Genomic DNA, 14,277 nt, shown 5'->3' with positions numbered 1-14,277 from the left:
TCCTCCAGTGTAATGCACGGCTGTGTCTTTGTACTGCAGACAGCTGGTGTCTCTTATGGACAACTCAAATCACCGACTTTAAGGACAGAAGATATTAATCTGGAATAACGAACAGGCGCTGTGAATAAACCAAAGCTTTCATGACTTATTTTAATTAAATTGTCAAAAATGACAGTGTTCATTGTTTTTACTGTTGTAGTTTTGATTTTCTACAAGAGATTAAAGCTCTCTTTGTGCATGCTCTGTAATCAGCGTGCCCTCCTTGTACTCCCATCACAGCTGTGTGTAGGTCCTGCCCGCTCTATTGCTGAGCTGCAGTGGTGCATTAAGTACTGTTTCCATACATGATAGTATCATTTATAGTAGCGAAACTGACAGGTAGCATACTCCAGGGAAAAATATTAATGTGCTAGAGTAAAACAAAAAACAAGGCTTGATTTCATTAGGTTAGTAATAAAAGCAACCACTGGAAAATAGTCTATACTTTAATAATCTGACTGAAAACTGGCATCGCGTGAATAATTCTGACTTCTTAAGCACAGAAGACTGTGCCAGTGTGTGCAAACCAATTATACCACTTGTGCATTTATGTGACATAGCAAGAAACAGTTCTTAGCCCCTGTGCCCTTTTAGTGCCAATTGTTAAGTCTTGGCTGACTGAGAGGAATGGCTGGCTGAGGATCAACATAAAATCAGAGCCTTCTGTCCTCATTAAGAATATTACTTTGAGACCTGCTGTTTTATGTTCATTGTCATTAAAAGGGAAAAACTAATTGCTTTGTTAAAAAAAAAAATCTTATGCCATTTTCTGAAAATAAATACTACGAATTTCTTATGGCCAGATTATTACGATGTGGTTTCTGTGTCAGCCATTATGCCTGTCACAGTTTTTACTTTGTATTTTTATACCAACATCTCTAAAGCAATATGCAGCACAATTTTTGCCATTTAATGCATCTAAAAATTAATGAAGCACTCTAATTGAGTGTTCCAGGCATCAGATAGGAGACAGTATGTATGAATATTTGCATACTATACAACTAATAAAGAAATAAAAAATAGCAAATTTAGTGATTTAGCAGCAGGCTAACTAGTTAATTTATCGACAAAGGCAATGTTCTAGGCAATACTATTTATTTCTCTTTATTGCTTACTGCTTTTTGAGTCTTTCAACCAGATGAGAACAAAGCTGTTTAAACAAGCAAATATCCTGCTGATGTGTGCTTAAAAGTGTTTTTTCCCCTTTTTTTGGCTGAACTGTGGTTTGCTTATGCTGAGAAAGAAACACAGTGTCAATTACTTACTGTACAGGATGTAAAATAAAGACTGGATGATATGATTCCACTTGTAGGACCACCAAAGAAGAAATGCAGAATCATTTAAAAAACAAACTCTGTTTTGACTTTGCACGCTCTGAAGAACATTATAATGATGCAAGATGACAGTTCCTAAAAAGGGGGAGATGCATATTTCAACCGTGTGTCTGCTGCTGGCTTTATTCAATTCAAAGTAAACCAAGGATAAATTTGTAATAGATTTGTGATATTTCTGTAATCTTCGTCACATCTTCCAGTGACGGATCCAACTGCAGCAGAATGATGATTGTGATGTGGACCTCGTTCAAAATGTGGTTTAAAAAACTTTTGAATCTGTTTTCCCAGAAACAGGAACCTATCCGCCTACAACAACTGAGGTTAGAACATCTGGGTGTAGCCCTGAACTATAAACTAAACTGGAAATGTCTATCTACAAAACAGTTGAAACACTTCTTACAGGTATAACACCTTTAAGTGCAATTTGCCAATCCGTATCCTGGTGGCAATGTTTAAGAAATAATCTAACAGTCTAAATGAGATCACAAACCACTACAGGAGTTTTTCTGGAGACTACACTAGGTGCACTCCAATTTACAGACATAATGGGTGAACATAATGAAATTGCTGCTGTTAATACTCTGCAGCACCAGAAAGTAGGACAGCAATGTGTCCCTATGAGCTGATGTGCATTAACCCGTGATGAACCATGCCAACAATGGGTGCAGATGTTATGATGCGTGTTATGTGGTTCTGGTGTCTAATGCCCTAAATAAAGAGCGATCCAAATTACTCAGCAAACAGCCAGGAATGTCAACCATTCCTCTTGACAGATGTTTACTGCAAAGTACTGATATTGCACAGCAACTAAGGTAAGGCTAATCGCTTTGAGTGCCGCAGCAAAGTGCACAATTTCTTGAGAAGAGATTCAAGTGTTATTTTTGCGAAAAATGCACAGACGTCAGTTCTTTGTAAAAATGCCTATTTAGTCCTCTGACTCCCCCTGACAAACATCCTAAAAGGCAGCATTATGAAAGGTGATTCCACTGATTTAGCCTACTTTGTACATCATGGCCTCAGTTCCATTTTTAAATTCAATGCATCAAGGAAGAAAAGGAGGAGAGGAGGACACACAGGGATACACAAACAAGAAAATCCACTCAGAAGAGAGGAGATGAAAGGAGAGCTCAGACTTCTTTGTCAGTGAGTCTGCTGAGCACAAATCATTCCAAGCATTTGTTTATGTTGGATCTGTATTTCACTCCTCCACCCCCAGTCTCTTCAATAAAACACTGCTTTATGAGTTTACACCCATTTGTGCAATTAAGACATGTTATCCTTTAGTCTGGCTTTCCGCCAATGTTAATTTATCTACTTATGTAATTTATGATTTAGAGACACACACGAATATGTGGAAAATTTTTAAGGAATAATGCAATAGGAGTAACTCCTCTGAAGTTTACCTTGGGGGGTTTGGATGGGCAAGAAAACTGTATCTTTAATGCCTTACTGGACAAAAGAGCACACAGTGTCCCGATTAGGCCGTTTGAGACTACAAAGCCCAATTGGCCAGAGAGCTCTACAGAAAAATAAACCTGAGTGGGAGAAAGTGAGTGAAAAAAAGATGACTGTGTGTGCAAAGGGAACCTTGAAGGATATCTAATACCTCCACAGTAGAGGAGATGACATGAAATGTTGAATATAAAAAAGCGCTCATGGGCAGATTTGCCTTTTCAATGGGACAGGTTGCCCCAATTAGAAATGTAGATGACAAAGTACACCTGTGTGTCTGTGTGCGTCCTTTGTGTCTGTGCTGCTGTCATTGCTGTTTGATGTTATACCGTTTTCCTGAAGGCATGGGAAGGGTACTCAAATATCCTTCCATTGCAACTGTCTCTTCTTATAGTTCTTACATGAAAGTGATTTTACACTGACACTTCCATACAGCTACAGACCAAGTCTGGAGCACAATTGTAATGCGATTAACCCTTTACATCAGCGTTCCCCAACCTTTTTTGCGCCACGGACCGGTTTATGCCCGGCAATATTTTGACGGACCGGCCTTTAAGGTGTCGCGGATAAATACAACTAAATAAAACTAGTACCGGTACCGAAAAAAAGAAGATTTATTCATAACACACGTGAAAAGACCCAGGATAACAGAGTTAACGATAAAAACGATAACAAAATAACGCTGAAAACTGATAAAAACCCTGAAAACCATACATTTCACACCTGAGCCTCTACTCTTGCGGCCCGGTACCAAACGACTCACGGACCGGTACCGGTACGAGGCCCGGGGGTTGGGGACCGCTGCTTTACATGATGTGACATTCAACAATTGAGGAATATGCAGCATTTATTGAGGCCTGTGTATAGACCAAAAAATATAAAATTATACCTGATATATTTGTAAACCCTGAATGTAATTTTTCACAGGACCTAAAGTTAAATTTGTTCCCTCCAGTTGTTTGTAGGAGTCTTTCTTCTGTGTTAATTACATACCTTTAAGCATCATACAGCAGCAGGATCCATATGAGCACCTCCAAAGCTAAAGTTTTGCATACATTTTAAATATGTTCAAGAACTGTAGTCTACTTGGACATGGAGGTACAACTGATCAAGAACAGTGAGAACAACAGCATTCTTACTGTTCTTACAGCATAAAGAACAAGAACAGTAAATAACACTCAAAGATGTACTCTTTTTACCCGAAAGAGGTTAGTGTCATACAAAGCATCACAGAATAAACCATCTTTTTATAGCAACCATCCTGAGGATGAGTTTTTATTTCACTGTGAGGAAAAGTCTTTTTTGTTTTATGCTCCCACGCAGATCATCTTAGCAGTGGCATCATTGTGTACAGGGAGGCGTTTCAAAAACAACATGCAGATGTAACCTCTCTAATCATCAAAGTGACTAACAAAACACAGCAGCAAGCAGCCTATTAAAAAGGAAAATGGATTTTATTATACCATAAAAATTATTTGGATGATTTATGAATGTAAAGAATTTTCACTTAATTGTTTTTTTTTTCTTTTTTGTTTTGCTGTTATAAATAGTTCATTAGTTTAGTTGGGGTATTTGAGCTATAAGTGAACTCTCTGCGCGACTATTCAAAGGGGGACACTGGTACAAATAACCCAGTGGCATTAATAGTGAATATAAATATTCTGCCCTTCCTGATTTCATGTAATTTTATGTATTGTATAACACTATTTCAAATTATTTTTATCATAAGTCCACCAATATATTCAAAGCAGGCCTTTATGTGTAAAAGCATTCCCTGTAATTATTGCTGATGTGCACCCATGTACTCAACCCTGAAACCAAACACACGAGACATCCCATTTAACCCTCAGTGTAGGCTCAGTATTATTCAAGCTCCCTTTTATCTGCTAAATGCTCTATGTTCAATGCTCACTACCTGCAAAATGGATAAAATGTAGTGGATTTATCAAAGTTATTCCACTGAAAACAAGTGCCTGCTGTGACTGGAAGCAAGGTCAGTAGGAGCAATGACATCGAACCACTACATCCATCCAATGAGCTAGAGGCCACTAAAACGTATCTGTGGGTTTCTCAATACAAGTAGAGATTTAATAAGCAGTAATGTTTCTCACAGTTGATCTAAAAATGCTTTACAAACCAAAGCAAATTGGGTCTTTACTTATTCTCCTACAGCAATACAACAGCAGACTGGCCAATATAATATAAAACAGGCACTGAATTTTCAGCAGTAAAGGTGAGTCACTCTTCCTCTCAGTTTCCTACAGAGAAAGCAGTAATGGCCAGCGTAGTATCTGAACATCATCACAGGAGGAAATGTCACAGTGCAAAGCACCCCCAGTATTTCAGCCCACTGTTCTTCCAACAGGCATGATGTTGGTGTCATAACCAAATGAGGACTGGGAGGAGGTAGGCGGCTTCAGGCCGCTAAGCTTTGCTCTAACAGGGAAAGTCCTATCTAAATTCCAACTCTGACAGAATGCAGGATGCAGGCGCCCCGCCCCCCTGAGATCAGAGCAGCAGGAGGAAAGCTGGGAGCGTTGTGGATAAACTGGAGGAGCGCAGTATGACTCATTGGAATCAGGTGTTCCAATGATAACACAGGGGTTGTCCGTGAAAACGGTTGATGTAACCAGATTTCATGATAACACAAATATTTTTCCGATTCTGTGATCATATTTTTTCATAATCACTCGGGCTAAATTTCCACACATGTTTCATAGCAGCTCAGTAACTGACTGAGTGAGCTGATCACTGTTGTTCAATGGTGTGGTCACGTCTGGATGATAGCAGAGATGAATCACTGATTTAAAGATGGACTTGGATGGGAAAGAATTATGCATAAGTCCTTCGCCATAAATAAGATTCATTAAGACTCTGATAAATGTACATTTCATATTATCGCTGTATTTTCTCATCAGGGCACTTTCTGAATGAATCAATACTGGTCTGGGCGGTGATTAGCGCGCTGATAGATCATAGCCAGACTGCCCTTTTAATGGTCAGATTTTCCATCAACATGACTTTGGATCACTCTTATTCATCATAATAGGTAAGGGCATGGGCATGAGGAAACCTTCGTTTCCCTGCACCATCATTAAGGTGACCGATTGTAGATATGGCCTGTCACTCTGCCACATAGTTAGTCATCTAAGTAAGAGAATTCATATTCAGAAGGTCTTACTATCATTAATCGGGGCTTGACTACACTGAAAGAAAGAGACCTCATGGAAACATAATGACCTTGGAATAATAAATGTCTTTCTTATGTCACTTCTGTTTGAAACACACACGTCCTCCAACCCCCTTTCTGCTTCCTTTACACAGTGCCATAAGAAAACAAAACAGGCCATGAGGAATAGATACTGCCTGTCTCCTCACTGTGACATATGACATTGACAGACAGATGCTGGAAAACAGATTTTCTCCTCTACCCCATTTATCTTTCACCCCTGTTTGCTCCTGCATGGATCAAATAGTAGAAGATGTGAGCCAGATGCTAGACTGTCTCCTGACTACACTCGGTTACCCAACAGTGCAACTGATTGACTGACACCTTTTAAAAAATAAACTGCGCTCAGCAGAACTGATGGCAGAATGCTGCACCTAATAACATTAATGAACAAAAATATAGATGGAAAAAAATCTCTTTTTCATGACATTTCACTTTGCTTAGTGCATTAATATTGAAGATGTTAATTTAAAATCCTTATGATTACAACACTGAACCCATACGCACAGAAAAGCTTTCATAAATTCACCACATTCCTAACTTGCAGGTTACAAAATGGGATCTAAGGCCTTCACTAGGCACCTAGAAAGAAGTGTTATGGGACTTTACATGAGGAAACACTGCCACCTTGAGGGGATTATAATGTGTCCTGAAAATAACACCAAGTATGTCAAACAATCCTAGATGAATACTAACTTTATTAGGAACACTGCACTCTTTGGAGCCGCATAACTCAACTTCTGTTAAGTTGTAATCACAACATATGTCAGTATTTAAAATAATATAGCATTTAGGAGACTAATTAATATAACTAAATGTAATATTTATCCTAAGCTGACAGTTGAGTAAAATCATGAAGATACGCTTGTGGGATAAAACTAAAAACCAAACAAACTATTTGTGCACTGTCCAAAACAGAGTGAACAGATTTCCCATTGTTTTCCTAACTGGGAGTAACAGGGTATACCTGGATTAGCTCAGCAAATTCACAGACCTACATAGCATTTCTCTCCTGGGGGAGAGGAGATCATTAATTGCACCTCTGTGGCACTTTTACAGAGTTTAGGAAATGGTCGGGTGGCTCCAGCACAGAAAAAACAACGAAAGAAAGTTGACAGAGACGGAGTGCACAGCGAACCCATGAGGGCACCACGTTCATCAGTTTAGAAAACATATGGAGCGGAGAGCCATGCCTAACACACATTTAAGCCAGTTGGGATCAAAGAAACATCATCTAAAATTTATCAAGACCATGTCCACACCAAGTCAGATGAATCTCAAAGACCCTCTCTTCCTCTGTATATTACCACAGATTATCGACACCCACAACAAAGAGAAATGCTAATCTTGGTGGCTGGATAAAGCAAAAGCTGTTGCATTAGAATCAGCAAGCATGTGCTGTTGTTACAAACAATGCAGCAGTGATGGTAAAATAAAGAAAACCTACATCTAACATCGAAAGGTGAGTATAAAAGACTTTACTTTAAAAAAAAAAAAGCTCATCTTGTCATGAATAATTTCCCCCACCCTTAAAGGTTGAACAATAAACCAATCAGCGAGTAGCTTTGAAACTAAAATGAACAACAGCTGAGCCAATAGCATCATTCATTTTTTGGGAGCTCACCTTTGGTTAAACATCCCTCTGAAGTTGTAATTGGCTCTGTAGTTGGGCATCGGCTTGGGATCCAAAGGCCTGTAGATAGCCGGCTCCCCTCTCTTCATGGCCAGACCATTCAGCTCGACTGTGGGTGTTATACTGCCTGTGTGAGTGAGAGTGCAGATGCAAGCACGGAAAAGATTAAAACCAAGACAGGGTAAAACCAAGACAGGGAGGTTTTTAAAAAAACTGATGTGAACTTGTTTTTCTGGCAGCAGCAAACAAAATTGGCTTAAAATGGTCGAAGCAGTCTAAAAAGATGGAAACAAAATATTTTCTAGAAAAGACACACAGGCAGAAAGCTGCACTGTGCAGCCTAACATTTGCCACGTGAAGCTGCATTCTAAGTAAAAAGTACCCCCAGGATGCATGCACCACTAATACCACCACTTCTCAGTGATGTTGCATAATTTATCACAGGATTTTTTGGACTTTCTTAATCCCATTAAAAGCCTGGCTTTGAGGCCTTTTACCACTACAAAGTCGCAGAGGGCAAGGGAGGTAAGTCCAGACTAGTGGTATTAATTTGGCTAGTGATAAACTTTAAGCCTGTTCCTAGGTTTTACTGAGACACTTTATACTGGTTTTTTGTTTGTTTCCGTGAACATCAATTATCTGAATATCCCCAGTTGCTTGGCAGCAAACCAAAATGCCCCCTAAGTACATAAATGCATTGCACTTTAAATTCATGATTGTACAGACAGGTATAAATTAAAAACTTCCTCTGTAAAAGGACTTTTTAGCTCTATCCAGTGTGCTAACATCCAATCCATACTTTTATTTTAACACCAGACTTTAAAATGAATGAACATTAGTGAGTTTCAATTAAAAAAATCAAAAGATTGTTTCCAATTTTAGGAGGATGAGACAAGGCGAGCTACTAGAAGTGTAAATGCATGGGCTTTAATGCTAACTATAAATTCCTGAAGATGTGTGCACACAGAAATGAACAGCACAAACTTGGTTTTAACCATCTGCAAGATGGTTCTTCTGGTAAACAGGTTAAATAAACTGAAAAATGTTCACAGTGCTGTCGTAATTTTAGATCTCGTTCACAGCAAACTGCCATAACAAAAAGCACAGGATTGATTCGTGTCTGCAAATATCTAGTGTAAACTGCTGGAGTCTAATATTATGTCAGATGAACTGCAAAATTTATGTTTGCACAGACAGATGACTGTAGATTTTGTCTTTCATCCCCTACGTGGAAACTAGGGAGTGATTTTACCATGACCAGTAAAAATAGATGGAACAATTACAACAAGATGTTTCATATGGTGACCAGACTTTAAAAACTGTGAGCCTATTCTTGACAATGGCTCTGTTCTACTGAAGTATTTTAACAGTTTGACAGTAAAGTGGAGTGTATAATACCAAGACCTGACCCTGCAGCAGCTTTATCAAGTTCATCCATTGTTTATTTGCCATTTATTCCATTGGATACTCTTGTCCACAGGATGTGGACCCTAACCTTTTTATCCATGTATCACTAGCATCACAAATCAGTAACTCACTACAGCCTTTTAAACTGCCACTAAGTCCAATGAAGAAAAGATGAAAAAAATGTGTCCTTTTATCTGATCTTCACTCTGTTACACTCTTAACTTTTTGATTATTGGCGAGTATTTGCTATTCCAGGAAGCATGGTAGTGACTATGCCTGCGTGGGTTGTCTCTGGGTACTCTGGCTTCCTCCCATAGTCTTAAGACATGCTTGTTTGGTTAACCGGTGATTCTAAATTTGTTAAAAGTGTGTGTGTGACTGTCTATCTCTGTCTTTCACCTTTCAACAGCCCAGATACGCTCCAGCCTCTCAATAATCCTAAGGAGTAAGTAAGAAGCAAAAAACAAAGAATGTATAGCTTTAATATTTCCTCGTCTATGATTCCAACTTCAAACAGTATCAATGAAGAGGTTAAGCTTTTAAATGTTAGACATAGTGCTAGCAACTAACTTAGCAACTAAAGCGCTATATAAATGTAATCCATTATTATTATTATTATTATTAAGATAGGCCCGGATTGTGCTTTAGGATAACAGTGGACCAAAGAAACAAGCTTAGCTTGAGAAAAATTCCTAGGTTAAAAAATACTGTAAAACTTTTGGAGGATGAAAACCTGCTTTGTTGCCCTCAAAGATTTGAGAAATCTTGACCCTCTTAGTTAATGAACAGGGAGTAAAAGTACCTCCTTCTTGGCGGCCTCATTCTCCCTGGATCTAAAGGCAATATCTTCTTTCTGCTGCTACAGCTGAGCCACAGCCCATATATAAAGTTAACATTTAAGTTCTTCTGTAAGACATACAGTGTTAATCATTAATTTAATACCTAATAATATATGAATAGAGTGCTGTCTATGTTTCCTGTAAAAAAAAACAACACCTCCATTTTTAAGGGTTTAGCAGATTATAACCAAGCATCAACTTGTTTTGCAGCTTTTTCCAAATGGTTCAAACATTCTTCTTGAAACTATAGCAGCTATCACACGCATAGCCATAGAAACAGTAAAAGGTGCAATTCATGGTAATCCTTCCCAGCCACTTGCTTTTTCAACAGTTAAAAGAAATTCAGTTGTAGCTGCAGTACCTGGGTTACTGTTGATGTCAGCTTTAGGGGAGCGGGGCGCTGGCCTGGGAAGGACACTCTCAGCCAGTGCTTTGGCAGCTGTGGAGTGTTGCGCCTTTTTAATACTGGTGCCCTCTGCCTCCCACACCTGCTCCCCAAGAGTCAGCTGCACGGTGAAGATCTGGAAGTGACACCCAGAGAGGAAGACATTACCCAACATTTTTATCAATATCCTTCTTACAGCACTTTTGGCAGGAGTTCGGTGCTCTCAGCACAGCCAATAACTGATTACTAATTACAAAAAGTGCAAATGCTTTATTTATTTAGCCCATGTGGATGTGTGTCAAAACAAGAATTACACTGAACTACCTATTGAGATTTATTAAATATTATTCCATATTGACATGTGAACGCTACATCTGAAAAACTTTTTTTTACCTTAGCGTGTGCAGGGCCTCTCTCATTGAGGAGCTTGTACTGTGGTTGGATCCTGTTGAAACGGGCTAACTCATTCACCAAACACATTGGAGTTTTCTCTTTAGGGTTTGCCATGTTCTCCTGGGGCGAGCCTAAATCATATCAGAAGACGACATATTTAAAAACATGGTAACTAAAGCACTCATCTATCCATCTTCTTCCACCTATATTCATGAACAAATATCATTTTTTAATATAAGAATTGGCTATTTTCACTGAGTGACAAGGGATGAGATATTAGCAGCGGATACAGCCACTGGAACACTTCTAACTTGCAAATAAAATGCAAACTTGTTTTATTTTTATATGTAATTAAGGGGAAAAAATCAGTAAACAAGCACTTAATAAATAACTAATAAATTAATCTGTTTATAGGACAATATTGTAAGGTGTTTGTTCCTTCGTGTTGTCGTCAGTCCGTGAGCTACTGGCTTATAGTGCAGCGATCGTGGCTCAAGAGTTGGCAGTTCGTCTTGTAATCAGAAGGTTGCCGGTTTGAGCCCCGGCTCGGACAGTCTCGGTCGTTGCGTCCTTGGGCAAGACACTTCACCTACCGCCTACTGGTGGTGGCCAGAGGCGTGATATGGCGTGATATGGCAGCCTCGCTTCTGTCAGTCTGCCCCAGTGCAGCTGTGGCTGCAACTGTAGCTTGCCTCCACCAGTGTGTGAATGTGAGAGTGAAGGAATAGTAGAATTGTAAAGTGCTTTGAGGGTCTCGAAAAGCGCTATATAAATGCAATCCATTATTATTATCATTATTATTATTATTATTATAGCTAACATATGACAGGAAGTGTTGGCAGAAATTCAGTTCCTAAATCATTATTAAAGAAGCAGGGGTACCGAAACTTTTCTGAATTTAGGTTAGGTCATGAGAAATAATGAGCAGTAAAAGGAACATGAGATAGAGCCCTTTAGGCCAGTTACCTAATTGCCTAAAGTCAAATTTTTATTATAGAATAACTATGCAAACACGCACATTGTATTGTACACTTGGGTACAACTATAACCTTCATCATGCACGTAGTTGTCTGTATGAATCATTGTTAAGGTCTTAAATCTATATCAGTATTATAGAGTCATAATATATTATGACTGAGGTTATGTAATTTTCACAGAATAACTCACTGAATCATCCCCCAAAATAAAAACACACTAATGAAATGTAGTCCATCATTTGTTGGAAATCACAGAAACTATTGATCGCTGAGCATGTACTGGCCATGGAAAGCCAATAGTCAGTGTTTTTGTTTGTGTGCGTATGTGTAGTTTCTTTAAAATCACATTGCCCCCTGTTGCAAGAGTGAAATCAGGAATCAAATATTTTAGCCCTTCAACACTCTATTTTTTGAATAAGCAGAAATTTAATAACACAGTTTTACAGATAAGCAGTTAAATACCAACCACTGCCGTGGGTGATGGTATTTTATTTGCAAAATTGTTAACCTACTGTAACAGTTTTTAAGTTTTCCTACATAAGTAGCAACTCCACACATAATGCAAAATAATAACTAATTTCCCCTAAAGACAAACTTGGGGGAAATTCTACCTGGCGGTGTGGCAGACACAGGGGCGTCCCCATATCCGACTGCAGGAGCAGGGCAGGCGGGTGTGGGGGCCGGGCCTGTGCCATTGACGGAGGGCTGCAGACCCAGGGATCCTTGACTGGCCATGGCCGTTGGAGGGACTCCAGGGGAGAGGCCAGGACCAGCCAGGGGTGCTGAGGTCTGTACTTTCACTTGAGCCATGCTCTATTCCTGAAAGCAGAACAAATTTGAAAGCTTTTGTTAGACATACACTTACTACACTGTAATTATAACTACTGAGTAGTTTAAAAATAAAAGAAAATCAATATTCATTCACTAGCAGTACACAATACTGCATTAAGCATCTGTGAGTCTGAGCACAAATGCACATGCACAGTTTAAAGCTAAATGTCATTTGACAGATTTCTCTGGGCTAAGCCTGGAGAACAGACTTCAAACTGAACAGCCCTAGGCCTATCTCACATTCTGATCCACTGGCAGCTAATACACCCAGACAATGAACCTTTATTTGAAGGAGCTTTGCTCATGTTACGGCTGAAAAAACTCCCTGGCAAAAAGGAGGAATCCGCTGGTTGTAGCCTGAACAATGCAATCTATATTAAACCACATTTTGAGGTACACAGCCCATTATCAAACAAATAAGGGTCAACAAATATCAAACAGCAGAATGAATTGTAGTATTCATTTATCTCTTAAAATATGCATGCAATATTTAGCAGAATGCAATTAGACACAGTACACAGGCTGTGACTGTGTAATTTATGTAACATAAGCATATATTGCTACTGTGTGTTTTTGTCTAAAAAAAAAAAATCTTGATTAAGGTGATAAAAAAGTCTATAAGATAAAAAAAACAATTGCTCCAAAATGGCTCCCACTTTTGAGTCACACAAATAAGTGGCAGACAGTGATCGGAAATGAAGGAAATACTTTGAGCATCCCCACAGAGGTCAAAACAAAAGGTCAAAGCTGAGCTGAACCCCTGGAGTTTTGGAGAAATTCAGTGTCATCCCTTGGACACTGCATGAAATGCTAGCTTTGAACATGGCACATTCAGGTTTTTAAATATTGCATATCTGATTTTGCAGGTGTCACCTCTCTGTATTGTTTAGGGACCATGTTTGAACTGGTGTAAACATCAGCCAAGTTTGCACGGTCACAAAATAGCTAATAAGGTTTAAATGCACCACAAATGATGCATCTCTTACTGTAATATGACTTTTATTCATTGCATGTCATGAAGTTATTCCTGTTTAATTCGTAGGTGCATCATGCCTGCCCGTGGGGTACTTGTGGTGATAGTCCCTCTTGCTTTTCTTTTTACGCTCTCACAGGAACATGCACAAATACAGCGGCAAACAGCTGCCTGTTTGCACGGCTGTCTTTCACTGCAAGTTGAACATGGGGGTTGTGTTACGTTGGGGTTGACTGGCAGAGCTTCAGTGCTGTCTGCAACCCCTGAACATTCATTACTGTGTCCAGCTTAGCAGGAAGCTAACGTTGCCAACAAGATATACGCAGTTTCTTCCCAATGTCAGCTCCTAAAAACACGCAGACAGAATAGGCAAGCATGCATGCTGTCATGAATATGCCTTTATGGTTTCCCCAGATGAATAAATCCTATCTAGCCACCCCCAGTTGCGATACTTTAGCCGGTTAAAGCTCATCATGGCTGATCGGCCGAGCACCCTTCTTGCTAGCATCTCCAAACCGCCCCATCCTTCTCGAAATTCTGGGGATTTTCAGTCAACCCTAATATCATATACGAGTTGGCGACAACGTGGCAAATAATCCACAGAGTATCCGACAACTATGGGAAAAATATTTCAGGACATTTTTTTACCTTTATCCAGGGCCAGACCCCAGTTACACCTCCAACATTGGCAAACACTAAAGAGAACTGGATGGAAGAGGAACCGACCACCTTATTTGTCTGGGTAAAAAAAGAAATGAAAATACGTGTCACTGGATTCAACATGG

At 39.3% G+C, this 14,277-nt stretch overlaps 1 protein-coding gene across 2 annotated transcripts in view; it reads right to left on the bottom strand.

Moving 5' to 3' along the window:
• Window positions 1-14,230, bottom strand: part of stau2 (staufen double-stranded RNA binding protein 2) — a 103,701-nt gene extending 89,471 nt beyond the window's left edge. For both annotated transcript variants that reach the window (XM_087846112.1, XM_035909425.2), the window contains exons 1-5: window positions 14,141-14,230; window positions 12,300-12,507; window positions 10,712-10,842; window positions 10,295-10,454; window positions 7,679-7,814 (exon numbers count right to left, since the gene is read on the bottom strand). In XM_087846112.1, the coding sequence (XP_087702238.1) occupies window positions 7,679-7,814; window positions 10,295-10,454; window positions 10,712-10,842; window positions 12,300-12,498 (626 nt within the window). In that variant the 5' untranslated portion in view covers window positions 12,499-12,507; window positions 14,141-14,230. The remainder of the gene's footprint in view (window positions 1-7,678; window positions 7,815-10,294; window positions 10,455-10,711; window positions 10,843-12,299; window positions 12,508-14,140) is intronic.
• Window positions 14,231-14,277: the final 47 nt, after the last annotated feature.

This window comes from Neolamprologus brichardi, chromosome 9 (genome assembly GCF_056152115.1).
Source record: "Neolamprologus brichardi isolate AB-2024 chromosome 9, ASM5615211v1, whole genome shotgun sequence".
NCBI classification, from domain to species: domain Eukaryota; kingdom Metazoa; phylum Chordata; class Actinopteri; order Cichliformes; family Cichlidae; genus Neolamprologus; species Neolamprologus brichardi.
The sequence above is the reverse complement of the archived record's forward strand: the minus strand, read 5'-3'. Positions and strand labels throughout refer to the sequence as shown.